Raw genomic sequence first — 14,930 nt, 5'->3', positions numbered from 1 at the left:
GTTCTAAGCCAAAACGAAAAATCAGCGGGTGACCATGTGTGCGTCTCTGCTTGTTCGTCGTCAACTGGCTCGTGAACAACGAAAATCATTCCCATCCTGCATCTTTACTGTGAAGAGAAATGATCTCTTTATGCTAACGTAAGGAACAAGAAAGGAATGGTTAAACCCCAAAAATCAGTTACTCCCCAAACAAAGACCGGCGAGCATCAACAAAAGACAGTGTTTGCGTTTCGTGAATCAGCGAGACTCTGGTGTACTTCTGATTGCGTCCCTACCATGTGAACTTTACTGCTGACAGTATTGTCAACAAGTAAGACGTCTTGCAGACTCAGTCCGAGAACAGCGACCAGGAAGACTGCTTGAAGTGACGCTTCTACACGATCACGCCCACCCGCATTCTGCTACACTGACAAAGAACATCATACAGGAGCTTGGTTGGAAAGTCATTCCACAACACCTTGTTCACATGATGTTGCGTGTTAAGATTTTTTTCCTTTCAGGATCTCTATCGAATATCCTTCAAGGAATTTCCCTTCCGGATGAAAATTCTCTCCGAACAGTCGCCGAATACAAAAGTTACCCCGGCGTTGTCAGACTGCTGAAAACAGTGAAGGAGAAAATATTACTGACGACTGGTGCGTGTATCCGTTTATGGGAAAACGCTACGAACTTATGCATCAACGCGATATTTCCGAAAGTATTCAACAACATTTATACTCTGCAAATCACATTTAAGTACCTGGCAGAGAATTCATCGTACCACCTTCACAATAATTCTCTGTTATTACAATGTCGTACAGTCCGCGGAAAAAGCGAACACTCTTATCTTTCCGTCCAAGCCTTGGTTTCCCATTTTTTATTGTGGTGATCGTTTCTCCCTATGTAGGTCGGCGTCAACAAAACATTTAGTGATTGATGTTTCGTGAGAAGATTCCGCAGCAACCGGAAACGCCTTTGTTTTAATAATGTCGACCCCAACTCCTGTAACATTTCCGTGATGCACTCTCCCACATTTCGCGATAATACAAAACGTGCTGCCCTTCTTTGAACTGTCACGGTGTACTCCGTTAATCCTACCAGTAAGGATGCCACACCGTGCAGCGGTAATCTAAAAGAGGACGGACAAGCGTAGTGTAGACAGTCTCTTGAGTAGATCTGTTACATTTTCGAAGTGTTCTGCCAATAAAATTCAGCCTTTGGTTATCCTTCCCCACAATACTTTCTATGTTCTTCCAGTTTACATTGTTCATAATTATAGTTCCTAGATATTTAGTTGAGGGTTAAATTTGTCTGATTTATCGTGTAACCGACCTTTGTCGGATTCCTTTTAGAATTCATGTAGATGACCTCACACTTTTAGTTCTTTGGGCTTAATTGCTAATTTTCTCACCAAAGAGATATTTTTCCTAAATCGTTTTGCAATATTTTTTGATCTTCTAATGACTTCACTTGATGATAAACGACAGCGGCATCTGCAAGCAATCTAAGACAGCTGTTCAGATTGTCCCCGAAATCGTTTATATCGATAAGGAATAGCAAAGAGCCTATAACACAACCTTGGGGAATGCCAGAAATCACTTCCATTTTTATTGGATGACTTTCCGTCAGTTACTACGAACTGTGACCTCTCTGACAGGAAATCACAAATCTACTCACATAACTGAGACGATATTCCATAAGCACGCAATTTCACTACAAGCCGCTTGTAGGGTACAGTGTCAAAAACCTTTTCGAAATCCGTAAATACGGAATCAATTTGAAATCCCTTGTCAATTGCACTCAACACTTCGTGTGGGTAAGAAGCTAGTTGTGTATGTCACTAGTCCGTTTCCTTCGAGATAATTCATAATGTTCGAACGCAATACATGTTCCAGAATCCTGTTAAATATCGATGTTAACGATATGGGCCTGTAATTTAGTGGATTACTCCTACTACCTTTCTTGAATATCGGTGTGACCTGTGCCACTTTGCAATCTTAAGTTACTGATCTTTCGTCGATAGAACGGTTGTATATAATTGTTAAGTATGGAGCTATTGTATCAGCATACTCTGTAAGGAACATAACTGGTATACAGTCTGGACCGGGAGACTTGGTTTTGTTAAGCGATTTAAGTTGCTTCACTACTCCGAGGATATCCGCTTCTACGTTACTCATGTTGGCAGCTGTTCTTGATTCTAACTCTGGAATGTATGATCATCATATCACTTAGTGGTCCTTAATGTCCTATATTCTGCTGCCTGTGCCACTTTTAATCACGTAATAACAGCTGCACCAGGGTAGTAGGGCCATTTAAATCACTACAAGTTTGAATATATAGTTATATGGAAAAATTGCATCACTTTACTTAAAGTGCTGATATTCACGAAGGTATAATTTGTCCTGTTATTGTCAAATGGCAGCTAATGCTGGTAGATACGCTGATCCGTTAATGCGGAACAGATTTACGCTGCACAACAAATCAGTTTCAAATGAGGCCACCAGGTGCAAATCTGGCACTGCTCACAGTTTGTATGACTGCATGACATCTGCGCTATCATTTGACACGCCATAGCGTGAGTGAGCAATATGGGTATCGAGAAGAGTAGCCGCGGGTTGTTAGTGAAATTTATTACTGTGAACGACAGACTTTACAGTGCTGCACTGAGAGAGTATCGCCGATTGAAAGACCTGAGGATGGTCCCGGTGTCATTAACGGGTTTAAAGAAGATGAGAATGAAATTCCATAAGACGGATGAGCATGGTGTGGTACCCGGGAGAGGAAGCTGTCGTATCCCGGTGAAAGCTACTGACGGGTTTGTCGTTGCTGTAGCTGACGATGCAGTACGTGCAGCAGGTACGGGTCTATTTTACACTGGTAGCCGTACTAGCTCAAGACAGTGAAGCAACTGAAACCTCATGATCCGCAGCAACGTTCTGAATTTGCTCTTCGGCTTCTGGCCTGGGTCTACGTTGATGACATGCGGCCGGGCAATATTCTATGGACTGACGAGGCACATTCTACAATATAGGGTGCAGTGAAATGCAGAACTGCCCAATTTGATGTACTGTAATACCGAGCCATCGCACTCCCCGTATGAGACTGTGTGATGTGGATTCACAAGCACCCCTTTTATCGGTCGGTCTACTTTAAAGAGAATACATCCAGAGAGCCTCTCGCGTGTATCACGACATCTGCACGTTATCGAAACCTCCATGTACAGCATCTGATTTCTGCTTTGCAAGAGCTCAACTGTGTGATCTGCTTAACGACAATTTCCAAGAACGAATTACCTCCAGTGGTTTTCCAGATGCATGACCTGCAAGATCAGTTAATCTAAATTCAAGTGACTCTTTGATTTGGGATGTACAAGAACGAGTTCATTGTCTACCTTACCTGATTGCATCGTAATCAAAAATGGCTCTGAGCACTATGGGACTTAACAACGATGGTCATCACTCCCCTAGAACTTAGAACTACTTAAACCTAACTAACCTAAGGATATCACACAACACCCAGTCATCACGAGGCAGAGAAAATCCCTGACCCCGCCGAGAATCGAACCCGGGAACTCGGGCGCAGGAAGCGAGAGTTCTACCGCACAACCACGAACTGCGGACGCATCGTAATCGCTGTGGGCAATTGCTGATAAAGTTGTTTTACGGATGCAGCGTTTAGTCGACGTTGCCGGTGCTCGTACTTAACAAACTGTGTAATCAAATCAACCTTATGTCTTTCTCGCCTTTCCTCCTATGTCCAGTTCCTAAATCATTACATATGGAAACATTTATTTACGTTGACATGGTCATTCAGTGCAGGAGGAGATCCGTCGTTCTGTACTGTAGTCTTCTTTTGAAAACAAATTTATTTATGCAGATCGCCATGTTAACGCTGTTACTGGATTACTAATTTCGGCACTGTGTATTGCCATCTTCAGGTCCCTTAAGACGATTAGTAGTAGTTACATAGTTCTTATACGGCTCTGTCTCATGAGGCCTATACGATATGCATATAAACGTCGAGGCTTTCCAAATCTCGTGGTCACATTGATGTTAAAGAGACGCGTGACATTACACGAAGAGAAATATAACTGTAATATGTCTTTTACAGTGATGAAAGACATGTAGATTAGCTCAGAGTAAATGTGCCTCGGAATTATAGTACTTGCGGCTTTCCTTACATCACTATAGTTATTAAGTGACAGTAATCAAATACAAAGCAGGAAACGTTATAAGGAGGATAAAATAAGATACTTAATACTCACAACACATTAGAAATCTATTGGTCTCCAGATAGATCTTTAGTTCTGCACTCTGCAGTGTCATGGTGAATCTCCCCCTCCCCCCCCCCCCCCCCCCAAGTTGCTCTTCCCAAATGCAGTGAAGGACAGCAAGTTCTGGGCTTAATTACTTTCATTTACTGTTTAGAGTCACACAAAAGTCTGAAATTCCTTGTATTTACAGTGGTCTGTTACAAGTAGCACTAGGCACAAATTATTTTTTTATGCATTCCAGGTGGTTTTCGTTTACGAGCTTGCTTCGCGGAACTGGGACAATTTGCAGCTTTCGTCATACGCTGAAGAAGTCGGAGGGAGATCTAATGTGGTAGTATCGTTTGAACTAAAGAGGCACAACTTGATACAAATAGCAGCTTTCGTCGCTCCAGCATTTGGTATGTACAATACATACAGTTAATTTGGCTTTCTCATTGAAGCTACTTGACGAAACGTGTTTTTATTTGTTACGTAGTTAACTAGGATTCCGCATATTTTGTAATTTATAGGATCAAAACGTTCATTCCCACATATATTGGATAAAAACAACTTCATAATGAAAACAGAGGAGGGCAAGGATGTCCAAACGATCAAAAATTTCCAGATTAGCTACAGAACCGAAACGGAGCATTGTGTCGGTACGTCCACGCAGAGACGTAAGCTGCTATGGGTGTGCTCCACTGCTCCTTCCTTACTGGCCTTATTAGAACAAAGCCAATGGCCCTGCCGGAGTGGTAACACTGGGTCCGTCAGATCACCAAAATTAAGCACGGTCAGGCTTGGCTAACATTTGGACCGGTCACCTTCTGGGTCTGCTGAGCCTTTGTAAGGCCGAGTGAGAACCAACGTGACTGAGAAATAACGGCACCTGTCACAGATCCTGACAGCAGCCGGGAGAGCGGTATGCTGACCACATGCCCCTACGTATCCACATCTGGTGACGCCAGCGGGCTGAGGATGTCATGGCGGCCGTTCGTTACCTTTAGGCCATCGAAGTCTGTTCAGATGGTGTTTGTTTTTTGTTAGAACAAAAATTCGTTAATGGCACCGGTGCATTATCAAAATTAAAATATGTGGCCATTAGATTTGATCATTAATAAAATTTCACCTTCGGTACCATATTTCGACTGTCTTATTTCAGTTCTGTTTCAGCAGTGCAGCTCCCTAACGCAACAAATTATTATCATTGCGGTACTTTTAGCGTACGTGATTTGACAGTCAATTGTTTCCTAGTAAACATCACGGAAACATCGTATCGCACGTAATGAGACATGGATAGGAATGTGCACCTCGCCTGGGATTTTGACTGTTCAGCGGACACCATTAACTTCAACTAATGTAATCAGCAACTGCTTTCTTTAACACAGCAGGGAATAACTGGGACACGCTAGTTAAAAACCTCAAAATTCCACGCTCTCATTGTAGATTGGCGGTTGTTTTATGACTATAGCTCCACAGTGGTGCATTTCTGACCTACGGTTTTCGGGATACTTTTGGTGGATTCGACGTACCATACCTATTTTTACCGTATTACCAAGCCGTTTCTCCCCTTTCTGTGTAGGAGATTTAGGTAGTCTTCTTGTATTGATCCTAACTCGAAAAAAATCTGTAGGAGAATCTGTAGCTTACTCTTGGCTCTCTGGTGTTCAAGAGTGCTCCCTACAGAGGAGAATGTGTTAACGTAAGTTCATAATTAACAGTGATAGCGTCGTTGCGAAATACAGTGTTGTGTCAAGATTTAGTTACGGCTTCAGTAACGTAAACGACTACAAGACAGTCTACATCTAAAAGGGAAAATATTATCTGCCAAGCGCCAGTTTTCTAAAATTGAATGTGACTGATGATGTCAAGAGTTGTTTGAAGAGGATTGTGGACAGATGGCACAAGAAAATAGCATCTAAGGTAACGAATGAGTTTAATTCACACCTTCAGCAATCTATACCATCGAACTTATGCGAATTGAATGTGACATCCTTTAATAGCGTAGTAGCAGCATCTAAATTATTTTTTACACCACACAATACCTTTACAAGACTGTTGCTGATAGTATATGAATGGTGTACTTCATGACAGAGAATACTACGTGGACGAGTGACTCATCGTTTACGAGGTATGACTATAAAACAACGGGACTGATGCTGTCACAGAGTGAGTACACATACGCCAAAGATGGAAGACCAATAGCTGTGAAGGGTAAAGCATGCTCAGTCTGGTGTTTGTCGACAGATCATTGTGGCCGTAACCATTGTTTGTGTATAAGGTGGTACTTTGTTTCTCAGGAAAAATGGTAAGTGTAAAAAATAGAGCAACGAATGGTCGTGACGTTTAACATGAGACTTAGAAAAACTGCTACTAGAACCTATTGTTTATTAACAGAAATGTATGGTGAGTTTCTGATTAGTTGTAGCGTTCGCTGGATGGCTGAGAAGACTTTGAAGATAACTCAAGCGTGCGACGCCCTTCGACATCAAGAACGGACGACATTATCGAGAAAGTAGGTAATGTGATTCGATCTGACCGTCGGTCGATTATTCGATTTATTGCTGAAACTTTATAAATTGATAAAGAATCCTAATTTTACATAACCAATTTATCATAAGGAACGCATTTGGAAACTGGTGCCGAAAATTCTCACGATCGAACAAAAAGCAGCTCGTAAAAATGTTTGCCGACCATTTGGACATTAGTGAAAATGATCCTGATTTCTTGAAAAGATTGACAGCACATGATTAGTTTCGGTTTTTCACTTTTTTCACTTATGATCCAGAAACTAAGATCCAATCCATACACTGGAAGAGCCCAGTCTCACTCAGCGGGAAAAAAGTCAATTGAGCAAATCAAGATTGAAAGCGTTGATGACTGTTATTTCCCTAGTCATGGAGCGTTGAAGAGGTAGATGACGGGAGTATGTTGAGGGTAGCAATAACTAAATACGCATGGTTTTGAAAAGAAATGTTCACAGCCTTTGTCTCGCTATTTTATGTTATTCCTAAGGAAGGTATGTGTTTACCGTTGTAAAAAGCCATTGATAAGAATGAATGGGGCTTAGTGATCCGGTACTTCTCCATTCCACACCGTGATCTTAGCATACTTGTCGGGTGAGCAGATTAGATGGCGTGATTATGTCATGATTCTGCGACAAGGCTCGGGTTACTACTTCGCTGTGGAAGGCTAAATAGTCTTCAGTCACGCCAAACGGCTCTGAGTAAACTTAACACAAGTCAATAATAACTGTGACCGAACAGATACTGAATGTATACTTGTGGCTGGAGGGGCAGGATTTTGGCTTCTAGATAACTGGGGGTGGGGTAGGGGGGAGCGTGTGTGTTTGGGGGAGGGGGTTACCTCCTCTGCTTCTTCGATTGCTACTATCGGAATTTCTGGACCTCTTCGGCCAATGTTACCAATATTATTAACTGCGTTTTCCAGTCTAAGTCCAGGTCACTGAGATAATAATGCTCCAGTTCAAACTTCTGGAATTTGTCAATGTGTACTAGGGGCGTCCAGTATGTAACACGACACATTTTCTTTTCTGAAAGCAGGTTGGTTTTATACAGGATTCCAATATACCATACTATCACCCACTCTTTTCGCTAAAGAATTCCATTTTTCAATGTAATTTCTGTTCAATGCGGCGTCCTTACGCCACATTATTCGGAGTTTCTGGTCAACTCTAATGGTAGCTCTGGGAGCCAACGTCTTGCTTCATAAATAACCACATCAACCACGTACTGCTTCCCCTGGAGTGCCCCCTTAATTGGGCCAAAGATGGAAGTCGGAAGGTGTGAAATCCGGGCTGTACGTGGATGAGGAATAACGGCCCAATAAAGTTTTGTGCAAATTTTAATTTTAATAATCAACAGCCTCAGTTGCACCGTTTACCTAGAATTTACCTAGGTTTCAGTCGGCATAACCCAACCTTCTTCAGAATAACAGTAACTACTGTTTGTCCATAGTGGACATCGTCAGGCTAAAACTACACATCCATAAATTATCGTCACACTGTAGAACGTATCTTGAACTGCCTTGGCCCCACTTCGCGACCGCGATGCGGCAGCCACGAGTGCTGTACTGGAACTCAAGAAGTTTGAGTTATCCCAACTGAAACCTAGGTAAATTCTATGTAAATGGTGCAACTGAGGCTGTTGATTATTAAAATTAATATTTATACAGTTGCTGATAGGGCCACGAAATGTTGAAGATATTAAAGGTTTGTGCTTTTTTCCTGGGTTCGCAATCTTGTGTGATGCCTTGCGTTATCATGGAGAAGTTCATTTACATTTTTCTGGCAAGGAACACACCGAAGCCGTTTCTTGAATCTCCTGAGGGGAAGACACTACACTTCAGAGTTGATTGTTGCACCATGAAAGAGGACATCAAACAAACAGCCTGTTTATAGCCAGAAAACAGCGTCGAATGACTTTACCGGCCGAGGATGCAACATAAAAAATTTTCTTCGGAGGAGAGATGGTGTAGCATCACTCCATCGATTACTGTTTTGCATCCAGTTCGAAGTGATTAACCAATGCCTCATCGCCTGTGACGATGTTCGACAAAAAATTGTCACTATCCGCGCAAGCAATTCTGTGCAGACGGTCCTTCGTTGCTCCTTGTGGCCTCCTGTTGTACGGCGAGGAACCCAGCGGCACACACACCTTTGACTGTCCCAACTGATGCAAGAGAGAGTCAGCGCTACCATGAGAGACGTCCAGTTATGGGGTGTGCTGTATGTTTGCGATACGTCGATCACCGAAAATCATGGAAAGCATTCGCAGCTGCGAATATGGACTACCGTCAGCTCTATAATGGAATAACACAAAAAAAATGTGCCGGATCGTGACTCGAATCCCGATTTCTCGCTTATGTCGAGAGGTCGCCCCATAATTTTTTTTCTTTAAAGGAACCTTACCGGTGCCCAAAGGGAGGTGTGGGCGTAATGTGGGCATGGGCGCAACCCGACGCCTGGCCACCACGTCTAGTTCCCACCCTCGAGGAACCAAACAAAGCTTAGGGAACGTGGAGTAGAGGGACAATAACATCGCTTATTTCTTTATTTTTCTTTTCTTTCCTTTATTTATTTATTTTTCTCATTACTACCACCGAGAGTATCAGGAAACCCGAGTCAGGCGAGGAGGAGGGCGCAGCAAGACGTCAGACTAAGAACAACATTACGATTACTAGCGAACATGTCAGTTGTAGGTGTGGAGGAGGCGGGGATAAACTCTTCATGACAGCAACACCCCAGCTCTGGGTTCAGTTAAGGAAGACACAGTAGAAAAAAATGGAGAGAAATGGTCTGTATTTCGGATTGAGGACAACTAGTATACTGCGTGTCCACAGATCCACCCCACGGAGTTCGTCTTTGCTTGCGAGAAGTATCCCGCCTCTGAAAACAGGTGCAGTTCATTAAGTTACTGATGACACCTGGCGGCGCTAGTCTGTGTCCATAACATGTCGACACACAACGGGGTGTCTGCGAGGTGAATCCTGTGAAGGCGTGACTGGATTACTTGCTTTCCATTGACAGTAAGGTGCCACGCAGACTGGATGTCAGTGTCAAGATAAGAAGCGCACACCGCGTACGGTGATATGTGCTGTTGCCGGCCGCGGTGGCCGTGCCTTTCTGGGGCTGCAGTCCGGAACCGCGGGACTGCTACGGTCGCAGGTTCGAATCCTGCCTCGGGCATGGGTGTGTGTGATGTCCTTAGGTTAGTTAGGTTCAAGTAGTTCTAGGTTCTAGGGGACTTATGACCTAAGATGTTGAGTCCCATAGTGCTCAGAGTCATTTGAACCAAATGTGCTGCTTAAGGAAACCATAAATCGCCTTCGTGGATGTCAATCGCGCCGGAAGTATCGCTGTACGGACGTAGCTCAATTCAAAGAAAAAGAGGCGGAAGTAAAAGAAGGATGGTGGAACTTCTGAAAGTTGAACAGTTGCTGAGAGATAGTGTGGTGCAAGGGCGTCCAGCAATAGGCTCGTAAGACACGTAGCACAACGGCACCACAACGTCATATAAGAGACAATGAAAAGGGCTGCCACGCTGTTAGGTACATGACACGAACCTAAACCACCCCTACACAGCGGGAGGGTGAGGGTTCCGTACCTTTTCTTGAATAGTAAGCCATGGAAAACGAAACTAACCCAATGCCGCTAGCATGCAGCGAGCCATGGATGGCGGAAAGTGTCTGTGCCACGTGGAGCATACGTAACGCGAAATATACATTTACATATTGAGTGCATTGCAGAAAAACGAATGCTCCTAAAAGGTGATCTAAGAGCTTAGCTTCTAGTTTTTAAAGTAGACGTCGACAGTTGAGGGCAATTGCGAAATCGAGTTCAAAGCATCGGAGAGTAACAGCTACACGCCAAGCAGCAGCATTGTCCATAGGAAGTCCCGCACCTATAGCCACGGGGCTCGATTTTCAGGCACTGAGGCAGCTACCAGATGCTTCATCGTAGCTGGTGAAGCATGCACGTGACTCCCTAACCTCAGTACCGCTACGAATAACGATGACGAGACCGTCTGCATACGCAGTGCTGCTGAATACGTGGTCACCGGGAGACGAGCCAGAGATGTCCCATGGTGAATGAATGTAACAGTCCATAGAATGGGCAACCATGAGGCACTTATAGAGGGATCGAGATGGGAGGAGTAAGACGGCCACTGTAGAGTACACGAAAAGTCGTTCCAAGAAGGAGACGCAATACGACGTCGACGGTAGTATCAGGGTAGCCCATATTGCAGAGCACCCCTTCCAGGAAGTCGTGATGTCGCGATCGAACGCCTGGCTGAAGTCAAGAGCTACCAAAAGTCCAGGAAGAGAAAGGGCGATAGCGGCAGAGGGCACTTCGGATGTTATTGGTACCTCCTAAAGAAGTTTGATCGGGGGGGGGGGGGGGGGGGGGGGGGGAAACACGTACCGAGCTGGCCATTTAAGCCGCGCAGCCAACAGCTGGGTAAAGATGTTTCTGTCGCTGTTGAGTAACGTCATGAGGCGGTAACTGCATATCCATAAGGTACCTCAAGGCATGTGGATATGGGAATGAGGAAACCATCGAAGAAACTGGAATCGGTATGGAAGGTGACATAAAGTCCTGACAAGTTTCCGTCCAAGCTGGCGCCAGATGGGGACGAAATGTGCGGGAAAACTCATGTGGGAGGTCATCAGGGTGAGGTGACCTGTTCGTAGAACCATCCTGAACAGCGTCATGGACTTCGTCCTCCATGACGTTAACAATCAGATCCATCGTCGCATCCACAGGAACCGAGCCAAAGGAGAATCAGGAGACCGCCGCAGTGTCGACAGGGCAGTGAAGTTGTACAGACTACAAAGTAACATAATGTGCATGGAGGGCACACCCTATGTCACGTTGGGTATCAAAACGCTGCACATCATCAGTTGTAAGAATATGAATCAAATTACTACGTCGTGATACATAGATGGACACTCTTGCATAACGCATCGCATGTGCACGCCCTGACAGTAGCTCCCTGAAGATGACGGTGAGAGAGGGGCGTGAGCTGTGCCTTGGCACGATTTGCTATCGCCTGCCGCTCTGGTTAATACAGAATCATACCTTATTCCCGGTGAGTGGTGAAATAGAATTCCTGAGTCCGTCACCGCCATGCCACAACCTCCCTTCCGTAACTAATCACGGCCTTGCGGAGGGCAGGCTTTGCACAGAGCACCCACCATGACAGGGCAGACTGACAGGCATCTCGACGACGACAAGCTGCCCACGTGGTCTCGATGAACTGCCGGCAGTCAGGAGAAGTAAGGTGGATTGTGTTCACTTTCCATGGTCCACGGCTGCGTCACACCCTTTGCGGGAGAGACTGATGGCGCAGATATATGCGTCATGGTCAGAGAACGCAGCGGGCCAGACTTCAGCAGCGTGCACCCCACTGACAATGTTACGGAAGATGTAAACACGTTCGAGTCCGCTGGACGATTGGGTAATGAAATGTGTAAACCCCGGGCGATCATAATCAACATGCTCCCAAGAATTCACTGGGCTGAGGTGTTGGAGAATTGTCACTAGCGCCGCGCATGGAGAGTGACGTGACAGGTGGCCTTTGGGTGCCTGGGTGCAGCTGAAATGCCCCCTTCCCCTTTCCTTGATCAATGTATCGTGCCGACCCAGAAAGAGAAACGTGACTGTCGCTGAGAAGAAGGTGGAACGTTCACAGTGGGGACCGGAATCAGATGGCGCATAGACATTGACGATCCTGATGCCACTAAACGTGAGAGCCATACCTCTAACATCAGGGAGATAGGCAAATGCATAAGCGAGGATAACGTGACGTATGAGGTTCGCCACCCCACTACCAGTAGGGGAAGCGTGAGAGACATGTGCTATAAAACCATGGGGAGCGCAAAGTAACTTACACCCTCTGAAGGAGAGCTACGTCAACGTCCGCGGCACACAAGGTATCACGGAGTAAAACCAGTTTATGGCGTACGCGAGTAGTGTTGATATTGAACGTGGCTATGCGATAAGTCTGGAAAGCTGTCTTCGGGGAGGGAGCCGACCCTACGAAGGCAGCCAAGGACGTCGCGTCGTCAAGTGTCATGGTGACAAAGGACACCGCACCATCAGTAGCAGGATCGTCATCCTGTACACACATCAGATGGACACAGTCATCAAAAGTAGTACGGCATTGTCTCTTCCGTTTCCTTGGCGACCGTTGCTTCCTAATATGCTGCCCCGTTAGGATGGCGGGCGGCAATCTTCCGACATGTGACCAGATGGGAGAAAGGCAGAGGTACCGCTTCATGATCAACAACCAATGGGTTGGGACAGAACACTTGTGCCTGCTGACGGTCGTCGTTCATTTGTATTGCCTCCGACTGGGGTGTAGGAGACACAGGTGAATCGTCCATCGCTTCGTCGAGAGGAGTCATTACGGGTACCGACCGATTCAGATGGACGGTGGCAACCAGTACCGCCGCAGACACGTGAGACAGAGGTAACAGAGTGGGCGCCGCAGGAGAAGCGACGTCTCCGATCGGCGTCAGAACCAGTCCAGGTCGGAGACATTCAGAACGGACATTGGCTTCCTGGACACTACCTGAACAAGTGCGCGGCTGGCTATCTTACACGCCGACAGCCCTGCAGCCGGCAGTAGCCACATTGGAAGGCATGGGTTCCGTAGTTCAGTTTTTACCTGACGGACACCACTGAGGACACGGCCCACAGCTCGTCATTTGCCAGCTTTACGTGCACAGTAGTACTGAGGATCGGAAAACGTATTCCGGGAACGTCTTATGGTGGGAAACGCATTCATCCAGTACAACACGTTCAACTTCATACGCCTTCTGTCGTTCGTCTCCTAATAGAAAAGTTAATTTAATTGTGGCTTGGCGGTAAGAAAACGCCATTATGGTTAGTGAAGTCGGACCCTGAGACAAGCAGCTACGCGAAAGTCAACGAACGAGCGCTCGCTCACAAGCAGCACAACGGGCAATACACAAGTAAGTCGTGCTGCGCCTTACCACAGGCAAATTCCGACTGCCATTTGCCTATCCGACCACGACTTACGGCCACACCCAAACTTTCATATGTCGTTAACAGTTAGTCCATCCATTATGTACAAACCCCAACAGGGGAGACATTGTACTCGAAAGTCACTTGCTCAGTGTCGGCTAATAAATACGATATTGCAGAGTATGAGTTATTCAGAATTACGATGCAAACTTACTTCGGACATGCATCGTCATTCCGAATAACATAGGCAGTGAAATATCGTATCTAAATGGAGTGTCCGCTCATTTGAAGACTGCAGGAGTTGCAGCTGCGGTGACCGGCAGGCACGCGGGAGAACGGATGCATTCGCGGGCCTTGCAGTGATGAATGACGCATCGCCCAATAACTCAGTGTTTTGTTCACTGCCAAGTCTGCGCAGGTATTCTGCAAGCGCCTATCTGTGATGCTCTGGTTTGCTGCCAACAGAAGCACTATTACAGCTCTCCGCTGAAATGAAATGTCGTGTGACGAGGGCCTCCCGTCGGGTAGACCGTTCGCCTGGTGCAAGTCTTTCGATTTGACGCCACTTCGGCGACTTGCGCGTCGATGGGGTTTGAAATGATGATGATTAGGACAACACAACACCCAGCCCCTGAGAGGAGAAAATCTCCAACCCAGCCGGGAATCGAACCCGGGCCCTTTGGATTGACAGTCTGTCGCGCTGACCACTCAGCTACCGGGGGCGGACAGCTCTCTGCTGAACAGCACCTTCGCTACAGACGCCTTTTTAAGGCTACGTATAGTGCTGCCAACTATCAGTACTTCATGAAACTATAGGGAATATTCCACTTTGTCCCATAAAAAAATTTCACAGTTTTTCAACGGAAAATGACCATGAGGAACCAATGTGTCGCATTATTTATTGAATGCCCCATGTAATTAAGGAGGATGAAGTAGACCGTCTCGTGCGCCCATCTATCTAATTTCATCCGAAGGTTATGGAACCTTTGTGAAATGATGTTATTTCTCAGATTTTATCTTCGAGATAGAGTAATGGTGATCTTGCGCGTGATCTACCGAGTTAATGAATCCATTTTATGCAGAATACTAAGACGACAAACCTTGCCATCTTCTTCAGGTGCTGAGAACATCTGGAAGCACACCACGTATTTTGTAAAATGTTTTCGAGGACATGCAGCACACAGACAA

General features: G+C 45.6%; 1 protein-coding gene across 1 annotated transcript in view; it reads left to right on the top strand.

Moving 5' to 3' along the window:
* LOC126267546 (neuronal acetylcholine receptor subunit alpha-3-like) overlaps nucleotides 1-14,930 on the top strand; it is a 149,455-nt gene that overhangs the window by 54,349 nt on the left and 80,176 nt on the right. The window contains exon 6 of the mRNA XM_049972850.1: nucleotides 4,494-4,650. Coding sequence (XP_049828807.1) covers nucleotides 4,494-4,650 — 157 coding nt within the window. The remainder of the gene's footprint in view (nucleotides 1-4,493; nucleotides 4,651-14,930) is intronic.

The sequence above is a fragment of the Schistocerca gregaria genome, chromosome 4 (genome assembly GCF_023897955.1).
Source record: "Schistocerca gregaria isolate iqSchGreg1 chromosome 4, iqSchGreg1.2, whole genome shotgun sequence".
In the NCBI taxonomy this organism is placed as follows: Eukaryota; Metazoa; Arthropoda; class Insecta; order Orthoptera; family Acrididae; genus Schistocerca; species Schistocerca gregaria.
The sequence above is the reverse complement of the archived record's forward strand: the minus strand, read 5'-3'. Positions and strand labels throughout refer to the sequence as shown.